This window comes from Crocuta crocuta, unplaced genomic scaffold (genome assembly GCF_008692635.1).
Source record: "Crocuta crocuta isolate KB4526 unplaced genomic scaffold, BGI_CrCroc_1.0 scaffold16, whole genome shotgun sequence".
Classification (NCBI taxonomy): Eukaryota; Metazoa; Chordata; class Mammalia; order Carnivora; family Hyaenidae; genus Crocuta; species Crocuta crocuta.
Genome location: NW_027531893.1, coordinates 7,843,728 through 7,861,565, shown reverse-complemented (window position 1 = coordinate 7,861,565; position 17,838 = coordinate 7,843,728). Strand labels below are relative to the sequence as shown.

The 17,838-nt window shown below is 46.5% G+C and overlaps 1 protein-coding gene across 1 annotated transcript in view; it reads left to right on the top strand.

Moving 5' to 3' along the window:
- GRIN2A (glutamate ionotropic receptor NMDA type subunit 2A) overlaps positions 1-17,838 on the top strand; it is a 364,034-nt gene that overhangs the window by 207,163 nt on the left and 139,033 nt on the right. The window contains exon 2 of the mRNA XM_077773268.1: positions 8,741-9,333. Within this exon, the coding sequence (XP_077629394.1) occupies positions 8,741-9,333 (593 nt within the window). The remainder of the gene's footprint in view (positions 1-8,740; positions 9,334-17,838) is intronic.

Sequence of the window (17,838 nt, the reverse complement as noted above, 5' to 3'; positions counted from 1 at the left end):
GGTGTTAAGGAGGACTCAGAAGGACTTTGTGCCCTGCCCTTAAGAATTCTAGTCTGAGGAGCGGGCAAGATGCATGCCTCCCAGTAACTAGGCAACCACACATAAGTCGGGAATGAGGAGTGACATGTAAAAGCAGAGACGCTGGAAATTCAGAAGTGGGAGTATTAAGGAGTCCATGGTGGGTGTGGGAGTTGGGGCTCGATGGTCAAGGCTGCCATCTTCACCTCCATCATCCCCTACTCAGCCTGACCGAGCCCTTCCTGTATGCTAAGGGCTTGATGTACATCATCTCACAAAAGATGCGCAGCAACCCTTCAAGGTGGTGACTGTTACTGTCATCTTCCATTTTCAGATGGGGAAACAGAAGCTTAGGTGAAGTAATTTCCTCACATTAAGAAGCAGATTCCTCTCAGGCTGTCGGCAAAGCCCCTGTTCCCCTACATACCCCCTGTTCCTTGTGGTTTCTCTGTGTAGAAAACATTTCCCACTTCATGGCCTCATGACACGGTAGAGAGGTCACTGAATTAGGAGATGAGAGACCCTGTGTCTGTTCCTGAGATCCCACTGGTTTACGTGAAATTTGATGCAAGTCATTGAAGATTTTAAAGCCTCAGTTTCCTCCCCTAGGAGATAGAGAAATGGGACTTAGCAGTACCAAGTCAGCATATTCTGGAGAAAATACAGATTTCAGACAAAGATTCTGATCCAGTGGTGGTGGCCTGGGGCCTGGAAATCTGAGGGCCTGAGAAATTCCCCAGGGGACCACAGCTACGGGGTTGGATACCAAAGACTTAGATTAGTGTTTTCAACCCTGGCTGCACATTACAACCACCCAGGGAATTAAAAACATCCTGACCCTATCCCAGACCAAGTCACTTGGCATCCTTAGGTGTGGGGCTGGTGGGGCCAGCTAAAGAGCATCAGCTTTAAAGTTTAAAGACTGCTGGCTTTTGAGATATAACTAGTCTGCCTGAGAAGCCAGATAGTTAATTTTATGTAATACTTTTAAAGTCAGTCTAAATAGTCACATGCAGCCAATAGGTGCTATATTGGAAGCCCAGGTTAGGATGAGGTTGAAGACTTGGTCATTCTAGGAGGGTCCATTCCTTGCTCCACCCCCAACCATAGAGCTCATCTTAGAAATTATCTTATATGTCACCCATCTCCACCAGACTAGTCTGAGAGCCCGGCACATAGACTCTTGAGTTAAGATTGGAGTTCCTGTTCTGGTCTTCAACTCAGAGCATGGCAGCCACCCTAGCTGGGAACCCACCAGTCACCAGACACTTGAGATTAAACCTCTCATTTGAAGGGAGGAGGAGAGAGCAGAGAATGGTGGTGTTAGGTCATTTTAGAAGAATCACGGTGGATTGGTTTCTGGGAGAAACAGGATGGGGGACAAAATGGAAATGATGAAATGGTCCAGTGAGTACAGGTTGCTTATAGAGGAATTCTGTGTTTGTGGGTGATGGAGCTAATGTGCTTTTGGGAAATGATAGACAGAGGTAGGAAGATTTCCTTTGGTTTTCCTTCCAAGCACACATTACTTGTCTGCATTAACTCACTCAGCAATTCGTTTTGTCTCGTGCTTGTAGGGTACCTACCTCACTCGGGTACTGAGATGGATACTGAGCCCCAAACCTTGAGTCCAAGCTGTGACGGGGCTGGTGTGTGTTTTTATCTTATTCTGAAGGTTGTGAGAGCTGCTGAAAAAAAATTTAAGCAGGAGGACATCATGCTCTAGTTTGAACTTTATAAAAAGTAACTAGAGCAGCAGCATGGAAGGTGGGTGGGAGAGGGACAGGACTGGGGTGGGGACTCCGTACATGAGGTGCTTGCTGTTGTTTGAGTGGGTCTGGAGCATGAGCAGGTGTGGTAGGGCAAGGGAAAAGAAGTAAACCTGTAAGGTGATGAGGAAATAATGGATGCCTGTAGCTTGAGTGGTGGTTACCTGCTGCACTAAATGTGGGAAGAGATCCCTCCTATCTGGAAACGAGAAAAATGAGCGATAAAACATAAATCATAAGACAGTCCCATAAATAGAAGTTGCTTGGAGTGAAATTTTGCGTTTGTGAATGACAGAGCTGATGTGTTTTGGGAAGTGGTACGGGATATGGTTTCCTCTCTTAGCCACAGTCTTCTGCACCAACTGACGGCCTGTTGATATGGAATCACTGACAATAGTTTTCCATTTCTGGGCCGTTTCCTTTGCTAGCTGGGTCTCAGGAATGATTAAGTGGTGGTTATTTACGTGCTCCCCCCCCCCCCTTCTGTTTCCTGTTCTGCGCACCTGAAATCAGGTAGCTAAACACCCAAACTCTGCATTCACGTTGCCTGGTCTTGAATACTGGCTCTGCTGTGTACCAGCTGTGTGAGTTTAGGCAAGTTACCTTCTCTCAGCCTGAGTTTTAAAATCTGTAATACGGGGATGATAATAAGACCTTTTACTACACACCACGTTGCCCTACATACTGCATATGCCTAGTAAGTGTTAGCTGTAATGATGGCCATGGTGATGGTAATGGTAATTCTGATAAGGAGGAGAGGGAGATGGAGAGATGATGTGATGATGGATGTTGATGGTGGACAATGATGCTAATGGTGGTGGATGATGATGAGGAGGAGGAGGAAGATGGATATGATGATGCATGATGATGATGGTAGATGATGATGATGGTGATGATGGGTGGTGGTGGTAGTGGATGATGATGGTAGATGATGATGATGGTGATGATGGTGGTAGTGGATGATGATGGTGGTGGAGATGGAAGAAGAAAATGGCTGATGATGGGATAGAGATCCTCTGGTGGGACAGAGTCAGCTTATATGGATGTGAGAAGGCTACTCTTCTGAATCCTCAGGCTTATCAAGTCTGGAGCCTTTACAGAAATAAAATATATTTAAAAGCTCAGTCAATACACAATAAGAGTGGCAGAAAACACATCAAGGCTCACCAGGACAGCCCTCCACCAAGAGAAAGAAAATCCCCCAGGAGTCCCTCTCAATGTTTGCTGGGTCACCTATCATTATCTTTGTTGGTTTGTTTTGGTACCCAAAGGAAAATAAGGAAAGGAAAACAAGTTATGGAAATGGGTGCAGGGTTGATATAACAGTGACCAAATCTCTCGTGCCTCCTAGGAATGAGCTTCCTGCTCATTTATTTCCTCACCAAATATATTGAGCCCCCGCTTTGTGTCAAACATTGTGCGAGGCTTTGTCGATACTAACTTGGGTAATACTCATGCTGCAGTTGAGATGAGGCCACCAAAAACAAACAAATCACCATTGGAGTTCATATCCTCAAATCACAGACATTGCATTTCACTTGCACTGGCATGGGGGGAAGCATTGGTTTTTTGTTTTGTTTTTTAATATAACTCTCAAGTGATTCTCCTGTGCAGCCAGGAGTGAGAGCCACTGCTGTGTGTAAGGGAACTTGGGATGACATCTTGCAGTAACAAAGCTGTCAGCCTGGCGCCCTGTGGATTTTAAGGAAGTCACTTAACCTCTCTTCCTGTGTCGTTATGAAAAATGCCATCCATGAGGGTTATAACTACTTGCAATACCTCATCCCTTGGGTCGTTAGAATCACAGAGCTAATGGGCGTGAGTGTCCTTTGTAGCCTTTGTGAGTGGGTAAGTGAAATCAAAGTTGGTATTAGACTCTATTAAACATCATGCCTTGATACCCACAGCAGTCAGGTCTTTTACCCTGAGCACTCATCAAGCTCTGGAACATTCTGGAACGTTAGATCAGGAACTCTCATCTAATGAGACCTCAGTTATGATGGCACTGAAACACAGAGTTGAGAGCAGACACCCGGAATCCCACACCCGCTGCCTCCCTCGCTCTGTGTTTAAAACAGTTTGTTCCGTCTTCAGCAGAGCAGTGAGCCCAGGGAGAGAACTGCTCTCGCTTCGGAACCAAAGTGGGTGTCTGAAATCTGTTCCTCTCCCCCGGCTGCACACTGCTGAGGAAGCCGGTGCCAGAGGTGGTCAGAGACTGATCTGGAGAACCCGAAAAGCACAGGCCAAGTGATGGCAGGAGGTGGTAAGAGCAGGGGAGACAGCCTATGCCATTCAGGTAGGCAGCGGGGAGAATGTTCAGGGACTAGAAAAAGAGGGCAGCATTTGGCATATCAGATGCCAGGCCCCGGGAGTGTGGCCAGATTCCTCCGTCACCTCCTGCCAGTCCGTAAAAATACCTTTGAAAAATCCAGAGCTAAACGTGAGACTCTTCAGTGTCTCACTGTGCAGTTATGTTTTGCAAATAGCTTCTCGCTTCCATCCCTCCAAAAGGTATAGAGGGCCTTTGGTCCATAACACATAGGGGAGCTTCAGATGCCACTGGACATGATAGTGGTGTAGGGTAACTATGGGAGGTCTATGAGGGACAAGATTGATGGTTTCTCTCCAAAGCATGATTCATCACCGCGAGGAAAGATAGTTCCTTCTCTTCGTGCAGCCTCCTTGGACTCGGAATGAGTGGGCTGGTTTGCAGAGGGGAGGGGCGATGTGAAACGAGCATGTCAGGAGATCTGGACATATCAGGTCCCCTTAGGTGTCTGGTGCTGTGCATACTGTCTGGAGGACTGAGGACATGGAGAGGAGTCCCCAGACTGTTGGAGGCAGTCCTAGATTGGTGAGTCTGTCATCCTTCAAGTCCAGCCCTTCTTCATTCTTCATGGCAGCCCCCCAACCCCACCCTGGGATGGTGCTTATTATACCCGCTTTATAGGCAAAGAAACTCAGATGCAGAAAGTTTCAGAATTTGCCCACGGTCACAGGGTTAGTTAATGCGGAGCCAAGACTTGGATTCAAGTCTGACAGACCCGAGGGCCCATGCTCTTTTGACTGGTGTCCATAAAGGGGTAGGCTGGAGGGTCTATACTTAACGTGAAGATGGGGCCAAGGGAGCCATTGATGGCCATAGAGGAGACAAGTGGCATGGTTAAAGCAGCACTTAGGAATTTCAATAAGTCATGAATGGGGTTGACTTGTTGGGATGTCCAAGTCCAGAGTGGGAAGTGGGTAGCAGAAGCCCCTGATGTGGAATACCAAGAGCCTTGACCCACCGGGACAATAACAGTCACATCTATTTGTTGAGCACATGACCTGTGATGGGTACTGCACTGGAAGCTTTCAGACAAAGAGGTGGTTTAATCCTTATAGCTCAACGGGGAAGTGCTATCATCAGCAACAATGTAGTGCAGGGGTGAGCAGCTTGCAATCCCAAAGGCGGGCAGACCTGCTTCACTGCCTGTATGAGTCTGTAAGAGTCATTCTACCTCTGAGTCTGTTTCTTCATTTATACGATGGGGATGATATCAGTACCAGTTGAGGAAGGTGGTTGGGGATAGGATTAGATGAGATACTGCATTGAAAGTGTTGAGCCACGTGTCTCTCATAGGCTAAGTCCTTCTGGCACGTTCACAGGTATAATTATTGGCATTGTCACACCCGTTATGTGGAATAACCTCAGATGTGGAAACTGAGGCTTGGAGAGGTGAAGTGACTTTTTCCCAAGGTCACGCAGTTAAGACTGGTACCCGGATAGCATGACCCCGGAAGTCACACTGTTAGCCATCCAGCAGGGAGGAGTTTCATGGGGATCATAAGAGATTAATAGGAGAGATTCAGCCTGGACTGAAGCACCACAAGACTGGGGAGTGGAGATCTCACAGGCAAGGAGCCTGCGCATATTTTTACACAGACGGCTATGTCAGGCGAGCTCCTGTCTAATGAACTGCTGTCCCTATAATCATCTTTCTCTTTCCTGAAGTTCACAAGGCGCCCATGCCTTCCTCCCTACATGGAGAGCCAGATGAGGCTGCATTTGCTCCCAGCTCTGTGCACAAAGTTGCTCATGGATACAGTAGTGTACAGCTCACAGCACATACAGTAGGGGTGCTGGCCCATCCCAGACACCATCATCCCTCACACCTAGCATATTTGGTCTCCACCTCTCCACCGGTCCCGATTATCCCTAGGAAGTGTGTGTATACAGATCGTCTCAGAGATCCTTTGTATTGGGTTCCAGCCATGCTCTTAGCATATGCTCTCCTGAGATCTTTCTCCATCCCTCGTGTGCTCCGTGCAGGAAGATGCTGATCTCAGTGTCTTCTGTCGTCATAAAGTAACTCTGGTGACCAGTTTCCTTGGAGGCACCCTGGTTCCATGAGAATTATTACGTACGCTTTGTAATTAAGTTTGGAACTTCTCAGTCCCCTCCCAAGAAAGGCTTGGCAGTGCTGAGGTTGGTGGATGTAACTGCCTTGAGACTTCACTTCTGTGCCGCCTTTTGATTCTTTATGTTGTCAGTTTTCAGTATTTAATGAGGTTCTGTGGACAGCTGTTAAGGCATATAGGACTTCTATATTCCTCTTCTGATCAATAAAGGTCACTCTTTATATATTTCAGGCATTGGATGGAGGAGTAGGTTGGTGGTATTGAAAGATTTTAATTTCTGGGCATGACATTCAAGAGCCATAAAGAACGCAACCTCAGACACAGAATTCTGCTGTTGTGTGTTATGCTTAAACCAAGGACATTCCTTTCAGACTTCATGCACACATTCATTTACTCATGCATTCCTTCATCCTCCATTTACTGATGGGTCATGTGCCAAGTCTTCTGCCAGGTTCTGGGGACAGAGAGATGAGGACACAGCAGAATCTCTGCCCTTGAGCCGTTCGCAGTAACCTTGTTGAGGCATGGTTTAAAATGATTAATCAATCCAAGAATATTGGATTTCTCCAAAAGCTACTGTAGGGAAAAAGATAATTATCCAAAGTCTTTAAATCTGTTACCCACTTTAATTGATTTAATTAGGTAAAATTCATAAAACTATATTGTTGGAAGGAGCCCAGAGGCATTTATTTCTGTTTTTTTTTTTTCTCTCTCTGCCTTCAGGCCACATTGCACTTGAATTATCCCCCAAACTCATGCATTTTAGAAAAGGGAAGTGTTTCGAAGAACTATATAGCTTTTGGCCCATTCAGATAAAACTTTCTCTTCTGTGAGCACCCACGGGGAGAACTCTGCAGACTTCTTTAAAGGGGTGACATGCACAGGTATGAACTATCGTTCTGAAAGACAAGTGGAATCATCCACTCTTTACACACACACACACACACACACACACACACACACACACACACGAACCCCTGTATTCATACTGTTGAGGTTAATGTGTATGGTAACTACAGAATGAAAAATGAAAACATGGCTGCACTATAATAAGGACTCCTTGAGAATCCTTTTAGTTCCTGGGGGGAGGGGGGGAATCTATCTCAGCAGTTGTCACATTGTGTTTTGCTATAACACACAGGCATACCTTCTGTTTAGCTGGCATTTTTGCACCATGCCAGCCAGTCAACAGCATGGTTTAAGCATCTGCTCTCTGTAGATCTTCAACGATCCCCAAGAAAGTCATGGCAGTGTTTTGGAAAGGGGGCTGGCCATGGAACTGGGACCTGAGTTCATTCTGAGCCTCATTTCCCCCTTGCCAACACCACCACCTTCATAGAATCTCATGGGGATTTTACGAGTTAAGAGGTGTGAAAGTGGTTTGTAAATTAAACAACTGTAGGCATAGCCTGCCTTTTCTAAATGGAAGTGTGTTCTCAGGATCAGATCATGACTTAGGGAGATGTTAAGACTATTAAGGGGCCCTTTAACCCAACACAGGTCACCATGTCATTTTCCAGAGTAAGAGCATTCAGTGACTCCCTCTTATGCTCGAATAAGGTCTAAGCCTCTGAACATATACCTGAGGTCACACATGGTGGGATTTCTGCCAGCCTCTTCAAAATCAGCTCATCCCCCGACTACATCATGAGCCATAATGCATTTATCTCCAGTTGCTAGAATAGTCGAGATGAATCTGCAGGTCTCCTCTGACTATAATGTCCACTCATTTCCCCTCTTCCTCACCCGGATATTCTGTCAGCATCTCTTTATGCCTCTCTCCGTCTCTAGTTCCTGGAAATTGCTCTCGAAATCCAACCAGATCTGTGAAGGCAGAGACCCTGTCTGTGTCTATCTTATATATCATTGTTTCCCCAAGTTCTAACATGGTGTTGCTGCTTAGTTAGGTAAGTGTTCAACAAATATTTGCTGATTCAGATAGACATCAGATAGATGTCCATGTAGTATTTATTATACTTTATATTATGCAGGAGTCTAGAGTCCAAGTGACTGAAATCCTACTCACACTGGCTCAAGTGAACATGGGAACTTGTTGGCTTACACAACCAACGGGTACAGAGTGAAGGGCTTCAGGCACAGCTGACTCCAGGTGCTCCAAGTATGTCATCAAACTGTGTCTCTGCTGAATTCATTTTCCAGTCTGGAGACTGGGGCCAGATAGAGTTCATTGTGTTGAAGCCACATGGGCCCAAAGGTGCGGGCGGGTGGAATGAACTAGAGGAAAATGAGGAGAATAGATGATGAACTGGAAAAAATAACAGATGCCTTCAAACACCAGGCTGTGGGCTCCTAGTTCAGGGTCTCTCTCCTCTCTGTATTTGCAGTGTCTGTTTCCAAGTGTGGCATATAGTAGGTGCTCAGGAATGTTTGTGAAGGAATAGGTGTGTGATGTGTCACCCCCTTCTAAGAAGGCATTTTAAAAGCCTATAAAGACAGATGGTTACATATAAACCACCTTCTGCCTCATCCTCTGTTTTGCTTTTTCTTTTTCTTTCTTTCTTTCTTTTTTTTTTTTTTAAACCTCTTGGCAGGATCCGACGTCCACCTTCTTCCAGTTTGGAGCGTCCATCCAGCAACAAGCCACGGTCATGCTGAAGATCATGCAGGATTACGACTGGCATGTCTTCTCCTTGGTGACCACCATCTTCCCTGGCTACAGGGACTTCATCAGCTTCATCAAGACCACAGTGGACAACAGCTTCGTGGGCTGGGACATGCAGAACGTGATCACCCTGGACACCTCCTTCGAGGATGCAAAGACGCAAGTCCAGTTAAAGAAGATCCACTCTTCCGTCATCCTGCTGTACTGCTCCAAAGATGAGGCCATCCTCATCCTGAGTGAAGCCCGCTCCCTGGGCCTCACCGGGTATGATTTCTTCTGGATTGTCCCCAGCTTGGTTTCTGGGAACACGGAGCTCATCCCGAAAGAGTTTCCATCAGGACTCATTTCAGTCTCTTACGACGACTGGGACTACACCCTGGAGGCGCGAGTGAGGGACGGCCTGGGCATCCTCACCACTGCCGCGTACTCCATGTTGGAGAAGTTCTCCTACATCCCTGAGGCCAAGGCCAGCTGCTACGGGCAGACGGAGAAGCTGGAGGCCCCACCACACACTCTGCACCAGTAAGAGGGGCATCTCTGCTTGTCTCCCAAAATGGGACCAGAGTTTTGTTGTCTGTTTGTTTGGTTGTTTAAGTACCAGAGCAGTACGTGCATACTCACTGCTGAAAATGCGCGCTGACAGTAGGGAGTGTGGGGTGTGCGCTTAAGGGACTTCCTTTGTTCAGTCAGCTTTGGTCTCCTCTCCCCTCACCCCTCTGGCTCATCTTTCATTTTTAAGTTACATCGTACTTTATTCTCAGCAACTTTCTTTTCTTACTCAACAATATACCTTGGAAACCTATACTCGGGACCTGTCTATATATCCCTCTGTGTATCTCTCGATCTATCCATCTTCTATCTATAGCTCTATCTCCAGTGTGCATGTGTTGTACATATGTATATGTTTTTCTATGTAGATATATACACATATATGAATATATGTACAAAGATGTTTATATATACACAGATACATATGTATGAACGTATGTAGGTATATATGTGTAGATATACATATGTATGGGGGTGTGTGTATTCTTTAAAACCTACGCATTGCCTTCCTCAGTAGAGATATACTGTAATTTATTTATCCAGTCTCCATAATGATGGAAATTCAGGTTCTTTGAAATTTTTCTTTTTCCATCAGAAACTAAGCTGAGTGATCATCATGCCATATGTCTCTGTGCCCATGTGCCAGTGTTTCTCCAGGGTGGATTTGAAGAAGTAGGAATCTGGGGTCACAGAGCACATGCATTTAAAAATTGAAGTATCTGTTGCCAGTTTGTCCCACAAAGTAACTCTACCAATTTATATTCACACAAGCAGTTTGTGAAGTCACTAGGCTTCCCACCTCCTCACCAACATGTTACACTTAGGGAAAACTGCCCACGCTGGGGCTTCCGTCCTCTGAGTCTGAGTCTGAATTTCTTTCCTTATGTCCTATTTTTGTGGGTCATTGGAAGTCTTGGCAAATACCACTTTTAAAGCCTCATTGTATTCCGTCGTACGGATGTGTACTCATTTATTTAACTGCTCCTATTGGACACTTAAGTTTGATGTTTCTGAGAGGCGTCATTGTTCTGGTGACCCATCATTATGGCTCAGCTGTTGACATTTAGAATGGAAACCCCTACACTCATTTTGCCTGACGCCCGGTGGTTTAATCCACACTCCTTCCTTATGTAACACGTGGTGTGGCTCTGTGGTTAAGTACCTGGACTCCGGACATAGATTTGTCAGGGCTCACATCTTGTCTCGTCCACTTGCTATTTGCCTCGGACAACCATTTTACCTTTCTCCTCTCCAGTTGTTCATTGCCAAGTGATGATAGTAGCATTGTTTCCTAGGGGGCGCTTCTCAAACTTGAGCATGCATCAGAATCACCTGGAGGGCTTGTTAAACCAAGACTGCTGGCCTTCATACTCCTTCCGTAATTCGGTAGCTCCAGGGGCCACGGGCAGTGGGGGGCAGAATTTGCAATTCTAGCAGGTTCCTGGGTGCTGCTGATATCGCTGGGCTGGGGACCATGCTTTGAGGACCAGTGTTCCATGGATTGTCCTGATTATGAAACGAGGCGATGCATGACAAGTGTTGCTCAGTGCCGTGCCCGGCACCCAGTGATTATGGAATGCCTGTCAGAATGACCAGTGAGGTTGTTTCTGGTCATCAGAAAGTACAGTCAGCAGACTAGGTAGGTTTATTATCAGCAGAGTAACACGTCACTCTAATTTTTTTTAATGTTTTTATTTATTTTTGAGAGAGACAGACAGAGACAGGGCACAAGCAGGGGAGGGACAGAGAGAGAGGGAGACACAGAATCCGCAGCAGGCTCCAGGCTCTGAGCTGTCAGCACAGAGCCTGATGCGGGACTCAAACTCGTGAACTAGGAGATCATGAACTGAACTGAAGTCAGAAGCTTAACTGACTGATCCCCCCAGGCACCCCCACATCACTCCAAAGTGACTCTGGGAGCTTTCAGGACTTTGAATCTGCTACAGTTCAGGGATTATCTCTGAGTCCAGAGCTAGGGGTGTGCGTGCGTGTGCACACATGTAGAAAGATTATACCTCTTTAAAATTGGTATACACATGAAAAATGAACTCTTCAATTAAGAAATCGTGGTCCTTCGACATTTCCCCTTCTCTCTGATTCCCTCTTTAGCGATCCTGTTTCTACATGGAAACTTTCAGCATTTTGAATAATTGCCTAAAGATCAGGAAGCAATTCCGATAAAGCAGTATGAGGCACGGGAGCCTCTTATAGAGGCAGGAGCTCTGCCAGCCCAAACGCCAGGGCTGGGCTGATGAACCCTCACTTCCCGTAAGAAATGCCCCACAGCTCAAATACTCAGAAATGTATAATTTTGATGAAAATGTAACTCAATGTTAGGGCAACGGAAATAGAATATATGCAGGAAAAGGAATTTGAGAAGGATAATTGTCAGGACATGCAGAGCTCCTTTGAGTGACCATCCTGAATTCCGTTCCTAAAAAAAAAAGAAAGAAAGAAAAAAACATCCTACTGCTGTGAAATGCTGTCGTGCTGTTTCTAGGAGTTATGTTTTGAATGCAGCAATTTTTGTAGATGGTGCTTCCGCCCCAGAGTAGTAATGCATCAAGTGTGGTAAGCCGTCATCCTCTGCCTGGTGCTTAATGAAACCTCTCTCCATCCGTGAGCACTGGCAGTGCTCACCTTGTGTGTGAGGCTGGAGTGTGGCACAGGAGTGGCTCCTTACCACACTTGCCCTGTGTCACGGTGTTTCTTACACTCACCCAGCCAAGAGGAGCAGCTTGTCAGGAGAGGGAAGGGCTGGGAGCTGGAGAAAGCCCCCAAATGAGAGTTTTTCAGAAAAGCGTTCAGGGCACCATTCTCTCCTCCTGTGTTAGTCATTCCTTCCTTCCAGTGGAACCCCTGCTTGCCCCCGAAATAGTCACAGGAATGAAGACATAACGTCTCTCCTCAAAGAATGTACAATGTGCCGAAGAAGGAGATCTGTCAGGCCGGAGACTCCCGTAAGCGAGGACTTTTTAAAAAGTATTAGGGAAGAACAAAAAGCGATTACAGAGTTTGATAAAACACCCACCCCATGTGTCACACTGGTTTCAAACTTTTAAAAGAAAGAAACATTACCGACCACATAGCAGTCCTGACTATACCTCTCCCGAGTCCCACCTTCTTCCTTTTCTCTCCTTGGGAGGGAAGGACACTGCCGTGAACTTGGTGGGACCCCAGATCTGCGTGCATGTGTTTACTTTTTGTACAGACGTCTGTGCAGCCTTAGACCCAAGGCACAGTTCTTTCTAATGCACGTAAGTGGTATCTGTTAGGTTCAAATTTCCTTTACCTCAGCCTTTGGTTCAAGACCCACCTATGAGGACCCGTGTCATCCTAGCATATTCATCTTAGTTGCTGTCTTGTGTTCTGGTGTGTAACTGTCGCATTGTTTGTTTACGCACCCCCCTCGGATGGACATGTAGGTTGTTGATGGTAAGGGATCCTCAGTATCTGTGTCTGAGTTGGAAGCCCAGGACTCTCAAGTTCAGGGATCCACAAACCATCCAGTAGCCAAATAGTCTCATTACTCCCACCATGTAGTCAGGAGGATGCAGATACCTTGGAAGAAGCTCGGATAAACTCACAGAAGCATATGGTGCTACGTTGCTATAGGGATCGGGGTCCTTCTTTGACAGGCTGAGCGCACCATCTTGGAACCAGTTACACAGTAACCATGACTTACTGCTTATGATGTAGGACCCAGTAGAAAAGACTGCTTGCCGAGGACGACGTGTTAATGATCTTTCTGTGGATCTGTTTCTGTCCCTAGGATTTCAGGAAGGAAAAAAAAAAAAGGTGGGGGAAAGGGGAAAAGGTTCTTTATGTTTAATATTCCTGGTTTTACAGAAGGCGCTTTGAAAAGAGCAGTCAGCATTTTATAAAGTTCAAAAATAGCTCAGCCGTGTTATATAACTTGCTCCTTGCTGCTGCAGAGTTATTAAACATCTGCCCCTCCACCAAGCACAGAGCACGTCACTGGTGACTCCTGGAGCTGTGAAGGTAGATCATTGCCTGTTCTGCTGGTGTGGAACTGAGGCTGTTCCGTCCGGGCCTGTCCCAGGAGTCTGTCCAGGCTATGGGCACACAGGTTCCCCTGGGAGGCAGTGAGGCATCAGGGTGAAGAGTCTGGCACCAAAGCCTGGATTTGAATCCTGGATCGGAACTCTTCTGGATCGAAGGCTTTGGACAAGTCCCTTAATTCCTCCAAGGCTGCCTCCTGAGATGTCACATGGGGATGAGAAAAGGATTTGCCTCTTATCCCAGAGCCTGGCAGATGGAAAGCAGTCTCTACATCGTCACTGTCGAAATAAAACCTGTAGATATAGAGCAGGGAGCGAAACAGATGTGTCTGCATGCCGTGGTCCACAGCACTGCCATTGATTCATTCCTCACAGAGGCATTTAGCCCTTCCGTGTACTAGACACCAGTGATCCATGGATGGCGAGACAGAGAAAGCCCCCGTGTAGATATTGGGTCAGACAGTGTTCACTACTGCCCTTTGTGTCTTGTCTCCGAGGCCCGAGGGTCAGTGGAATATGTCATAGCAGAGGCTCACCTCACTAGGTGGGAGGTGCGGGGGGAAAGGGAATGCCCTTCTGGGGAAGCATAACACCTAAGGAGAGGTGGAATCACGTGGAGATGACTTGATGCTCTGCTGACATTTCCGAAACATCTTTCCGGTAGCTTTGTTTATTTTGTTATTTTTAATTTGTTTAATGTTTATTTTTGAGGCACGGGGGCAGAGAGAGAGAGGGAGACGCAGAATCCAAAGCAAGGCTCCAGGCTCTGAGCTGTCAGCACAGAGCCCGACGTGGGGCTTGAACTCATGAACTGTGAGATCATGACCTGAGCCAAAGTCGGACACTTTACTGGCTGAGCCACCCAGGTGCCCCAATAGGTGGATGTTTTTTAGACCTCAACTCTCTTGCTAAAGGCGTGAGGAGTCTGGGAGGAGCATGGCCCATGGGAAGAAGGCAGTGCGGTACAGACGAAAGTCCGTACAGCTGGGTTTGGAATTAGCCACATACTGTTGACCAAGTGTAAGCTACTCACCGTGCTGAACCCAGATTTTTTTCTGAAATGCACACGTGTATGTATTAGTCATCTTATCGTACCAAAATTAAAACATGTATGTGCCTGGCGTGTAGGAGGCATTTCACAAATAATTGTTAGGTCCTTACTGTCTTCTTGTTATCATTATTGTGATGATCATCAATATTATCCCTTTAATTTATACTTGTTAAACTGCAAGCCATTTACAGGCAGGGGAGTGAGAAGTAGATTTCTGCCTTGTTTTTAATGACTGAGTTATGACCGCGTGTCCTGTGGCTCCCATGTTAGTTACGGGAGCAGGAATGTGGAGAAGGGTCTAGGAGGTCGGAGGTGTCCTGGTAGGTCCTGAGCCCAGATGAGAGGGAACATCTTCTCCCAGGAGACTTAGGGATTCCTGTTGAAGAGAAGTTATTTGCCTTTAATTGAGGATACCTGGCTTGACCACTTAACGTGTTTTACATTAAGTTCTTGATTTATGAAGTCAGGCTTCTGCTTTAAGGACCAACAACATTGGGGCACCTTGGTGGCTCAGTCAGTTAAGCGTCCAGCTCTTGATCTCGACTCAGGACATGATCTCATGGTTCGTGAGTTTGAGCCCCGCATGAGGCTCTGTGCTGATGGTGTGGAGCCTGCTCGTCTCTGCTTCTCTCAGCTCCTTCCCAGCTTATGCTTGCTCTCAAAATACATACATAAACTTAAAAAAAGAAGCAATAACACTGTAAATTATGACCTGACAGAAAAGGAAATGGAAGGAAGATCTATATGTGTGAGCTTAATTCATTTCCAAGTTACCTTGATACTTTTTCTTACTTAAAAAACTTTTTTTAATGTTTGTTTATTTTGGGGACAGAGAGAGAGAGAGAGCAACCAAGTGAGCAGGGGAGGGGCAGAGAGAGAGAGAGAGAGAGAGAGAGAGAGAGAATCAGAAGCAGGATCCAGGCTCTGAGCCATCAGCACAGAGCCCAACGCAGGGGCTTGAACCCATGAACCGTGAGACTCTGACCTGAGCCAAAGTCAAACACGTAACCAACTCCCTCCCTGATACTTTTTTCAATCTTCATTTCTAAAATACCACAGGAAAAGTTCCTGGCTTAATGACCTATTAAGAGACTGCACTAAGCCGGGTTGGCTTTTTTTTTTTTTTAAAGATATACAGAATTATCACTGTTGGTTTCTTTTTTTTATTGCCAATAAAAGAGCCTGCTCAGATAAATCTCTGAGCTTCACCGGAGTTAAAACTTCCTTGGGTGGATGTGATAACTCTTCACAAATATTTATCCGTGGATCACTGTATGCTCCACAAACATTTCTGGCAATGGCACCAGGAGCCCAGGAGACCCAGCCATCCTGTGGGCTTATGCCACGAATCTGCCTGGGGCTCTGGACTCCATGATGGGCAAAAAAGCCTGAGCCTCAAAGCAAATCAGCAAGAGATATGTAGACATGAGACACAGGAAAGTCCAGGGGCCAGTGCCAGAGTGAGAACACAAAGTGCATTCCGCCGGGCTTTGTGACTATGGAACGGGAACTCGGACAGTGCCATATCTTGGGCAGGTAACTTGATTTCTTCAAGCCTCCACTTCTTGACTGCACACAGAGATCATTCCAGCCATAGAGGACTATGGTGACACTTACATGCCTGGAATAACGCTCAGCCCAGCATCTGGGTGATAGTCGGCACCTGACGTGTTAACTGTCCTTCCCAGGGCTGGGTACACAGCTTGATCTGACCCTGCCTGGGTCCATGAGGACCCAGGCAACGTGGGCTGTGCTCCCTGGGAGTTCAGCCTGACAGTGAAGTCAACAGCCTCCCTGCAGCAGCATCTCTGCTTGCGGCATCTCTTCTGGAACACGGCCGTCTCTTTTCTGGCTGGAAGTCAGAAGTACCGTATGCCAACCCTGCAATGCAAGTCAATCATTTCCAACTGGCATCCAATGAATAGCTTGACAAATGGTGGGAACTGGATGCTGGCACCTTGAAAGGAGCAGAAATTGGCCATGCCTTTACCTTGAGGGAAAGGTGGTTTTGGGGTCATATTGTTCAGATTTGCCTGATGCAGGTCTTTCAATGTGGGGACCCGCATGCCTACAAAAAGATGTATCGATCCGTTTCCCCCAGGGTTGGACACTAAGACAGTTTTCGTCTCGAAACTTGTTAATTTGATGACGTATGCTAATAATTTGCTGCAACTCTCTTCTGTGAGAAGACAAAGCAGAGAGAAAGCTCCCTCCTCATTACTCTGGTGCCTGCTGACAGAGAGTACATTGGGGGCAGAGGATCTTACTGTGTAAGCACAGGGACCAATTAGGAGACTGTGGCATAGTCCAGGAGACAGCGGGCAGTGATGTGGGATACGGTAATGGCCGTGTATTCAGAGAGGAGCGGGTGAGTTTAACGCATGTTTTGGAGTAAAACGAACAAGCCTCTACAGATGAATGTAAAGTGATAAAAGATATTAAACTAATCAATAATTTTACACTTATACAGCTGAATAGATGGCGGTGCCTTTTACAGACCGGAGAACCCACAGATGCAGGGAGGAGGGGTCAGGAAGCACATCTAATTTCCAACATGCTCGGGGAACATACTCTGGACACCCAAGTGGAAATCTCAAGGAGGCAATTGAAGAGGAGGGTCTGAGTTCAGACTGAAATATGCAACACACATTTCAGAGCTTATTGGTGGTGGTTAAAATCCCAAGATTGGGTGACATCAACCCGGGAGGGGAAGGAAAAATCAGAAGAGAAACTGGACTGAAACCGTCAGGAACTTCAACATTCATTCATTGGCGAATAAAACCTCCAAGGGAAAGGAGAATCCTGGGGAGAAAGAGTTGTTCTGGGAACTCCTGCTGCCTTTTTTTTTTTCCCCATGGAGACTGTCTATGCCTTGCTTCTCTTGTAGAGGTTGGTGGGTGTCTGTACAGTGTCTGCTATATGCTAGACATCACGGCGGGTACCATGGGCCTTGTAAAGTTCTATTATCTATGGCCATTGCTAGTATAGCTGGGTTGAGTGTACCCTAGGAGATTTAAATAATCATAGCAACAGTTTTCATCAATATGTGGAGGAAGTGAAACCTATCACACGTTGAAGTGCCAGGCAGATCATCAGAGCAGCCAGTGCTTGGAGTCAGAAGAAGCCAGTACCCTGTTGGCTGGAGCCAGGGCACAGAGGGCAAGCCAAGCTATGGAACTGGACAGATGAGGAGGAGATAATTCAAGAAGGGGGAACAACCTCTGCTTTTGCTTCATTTAAAATTTTTTTTACTGTTTGTTTATTTTTGAGAGAGAGACAGAGCATGAGTGTAGGAGGGGCTGAGAGAGAGAGACACACACACAGAGAGAGAGAGAGAGAGAATCCAAAGCAGGCTCCAGGCTCTGAGCTGTCAGCACAGAGCACGACGTGGGGCTCGAACCCACG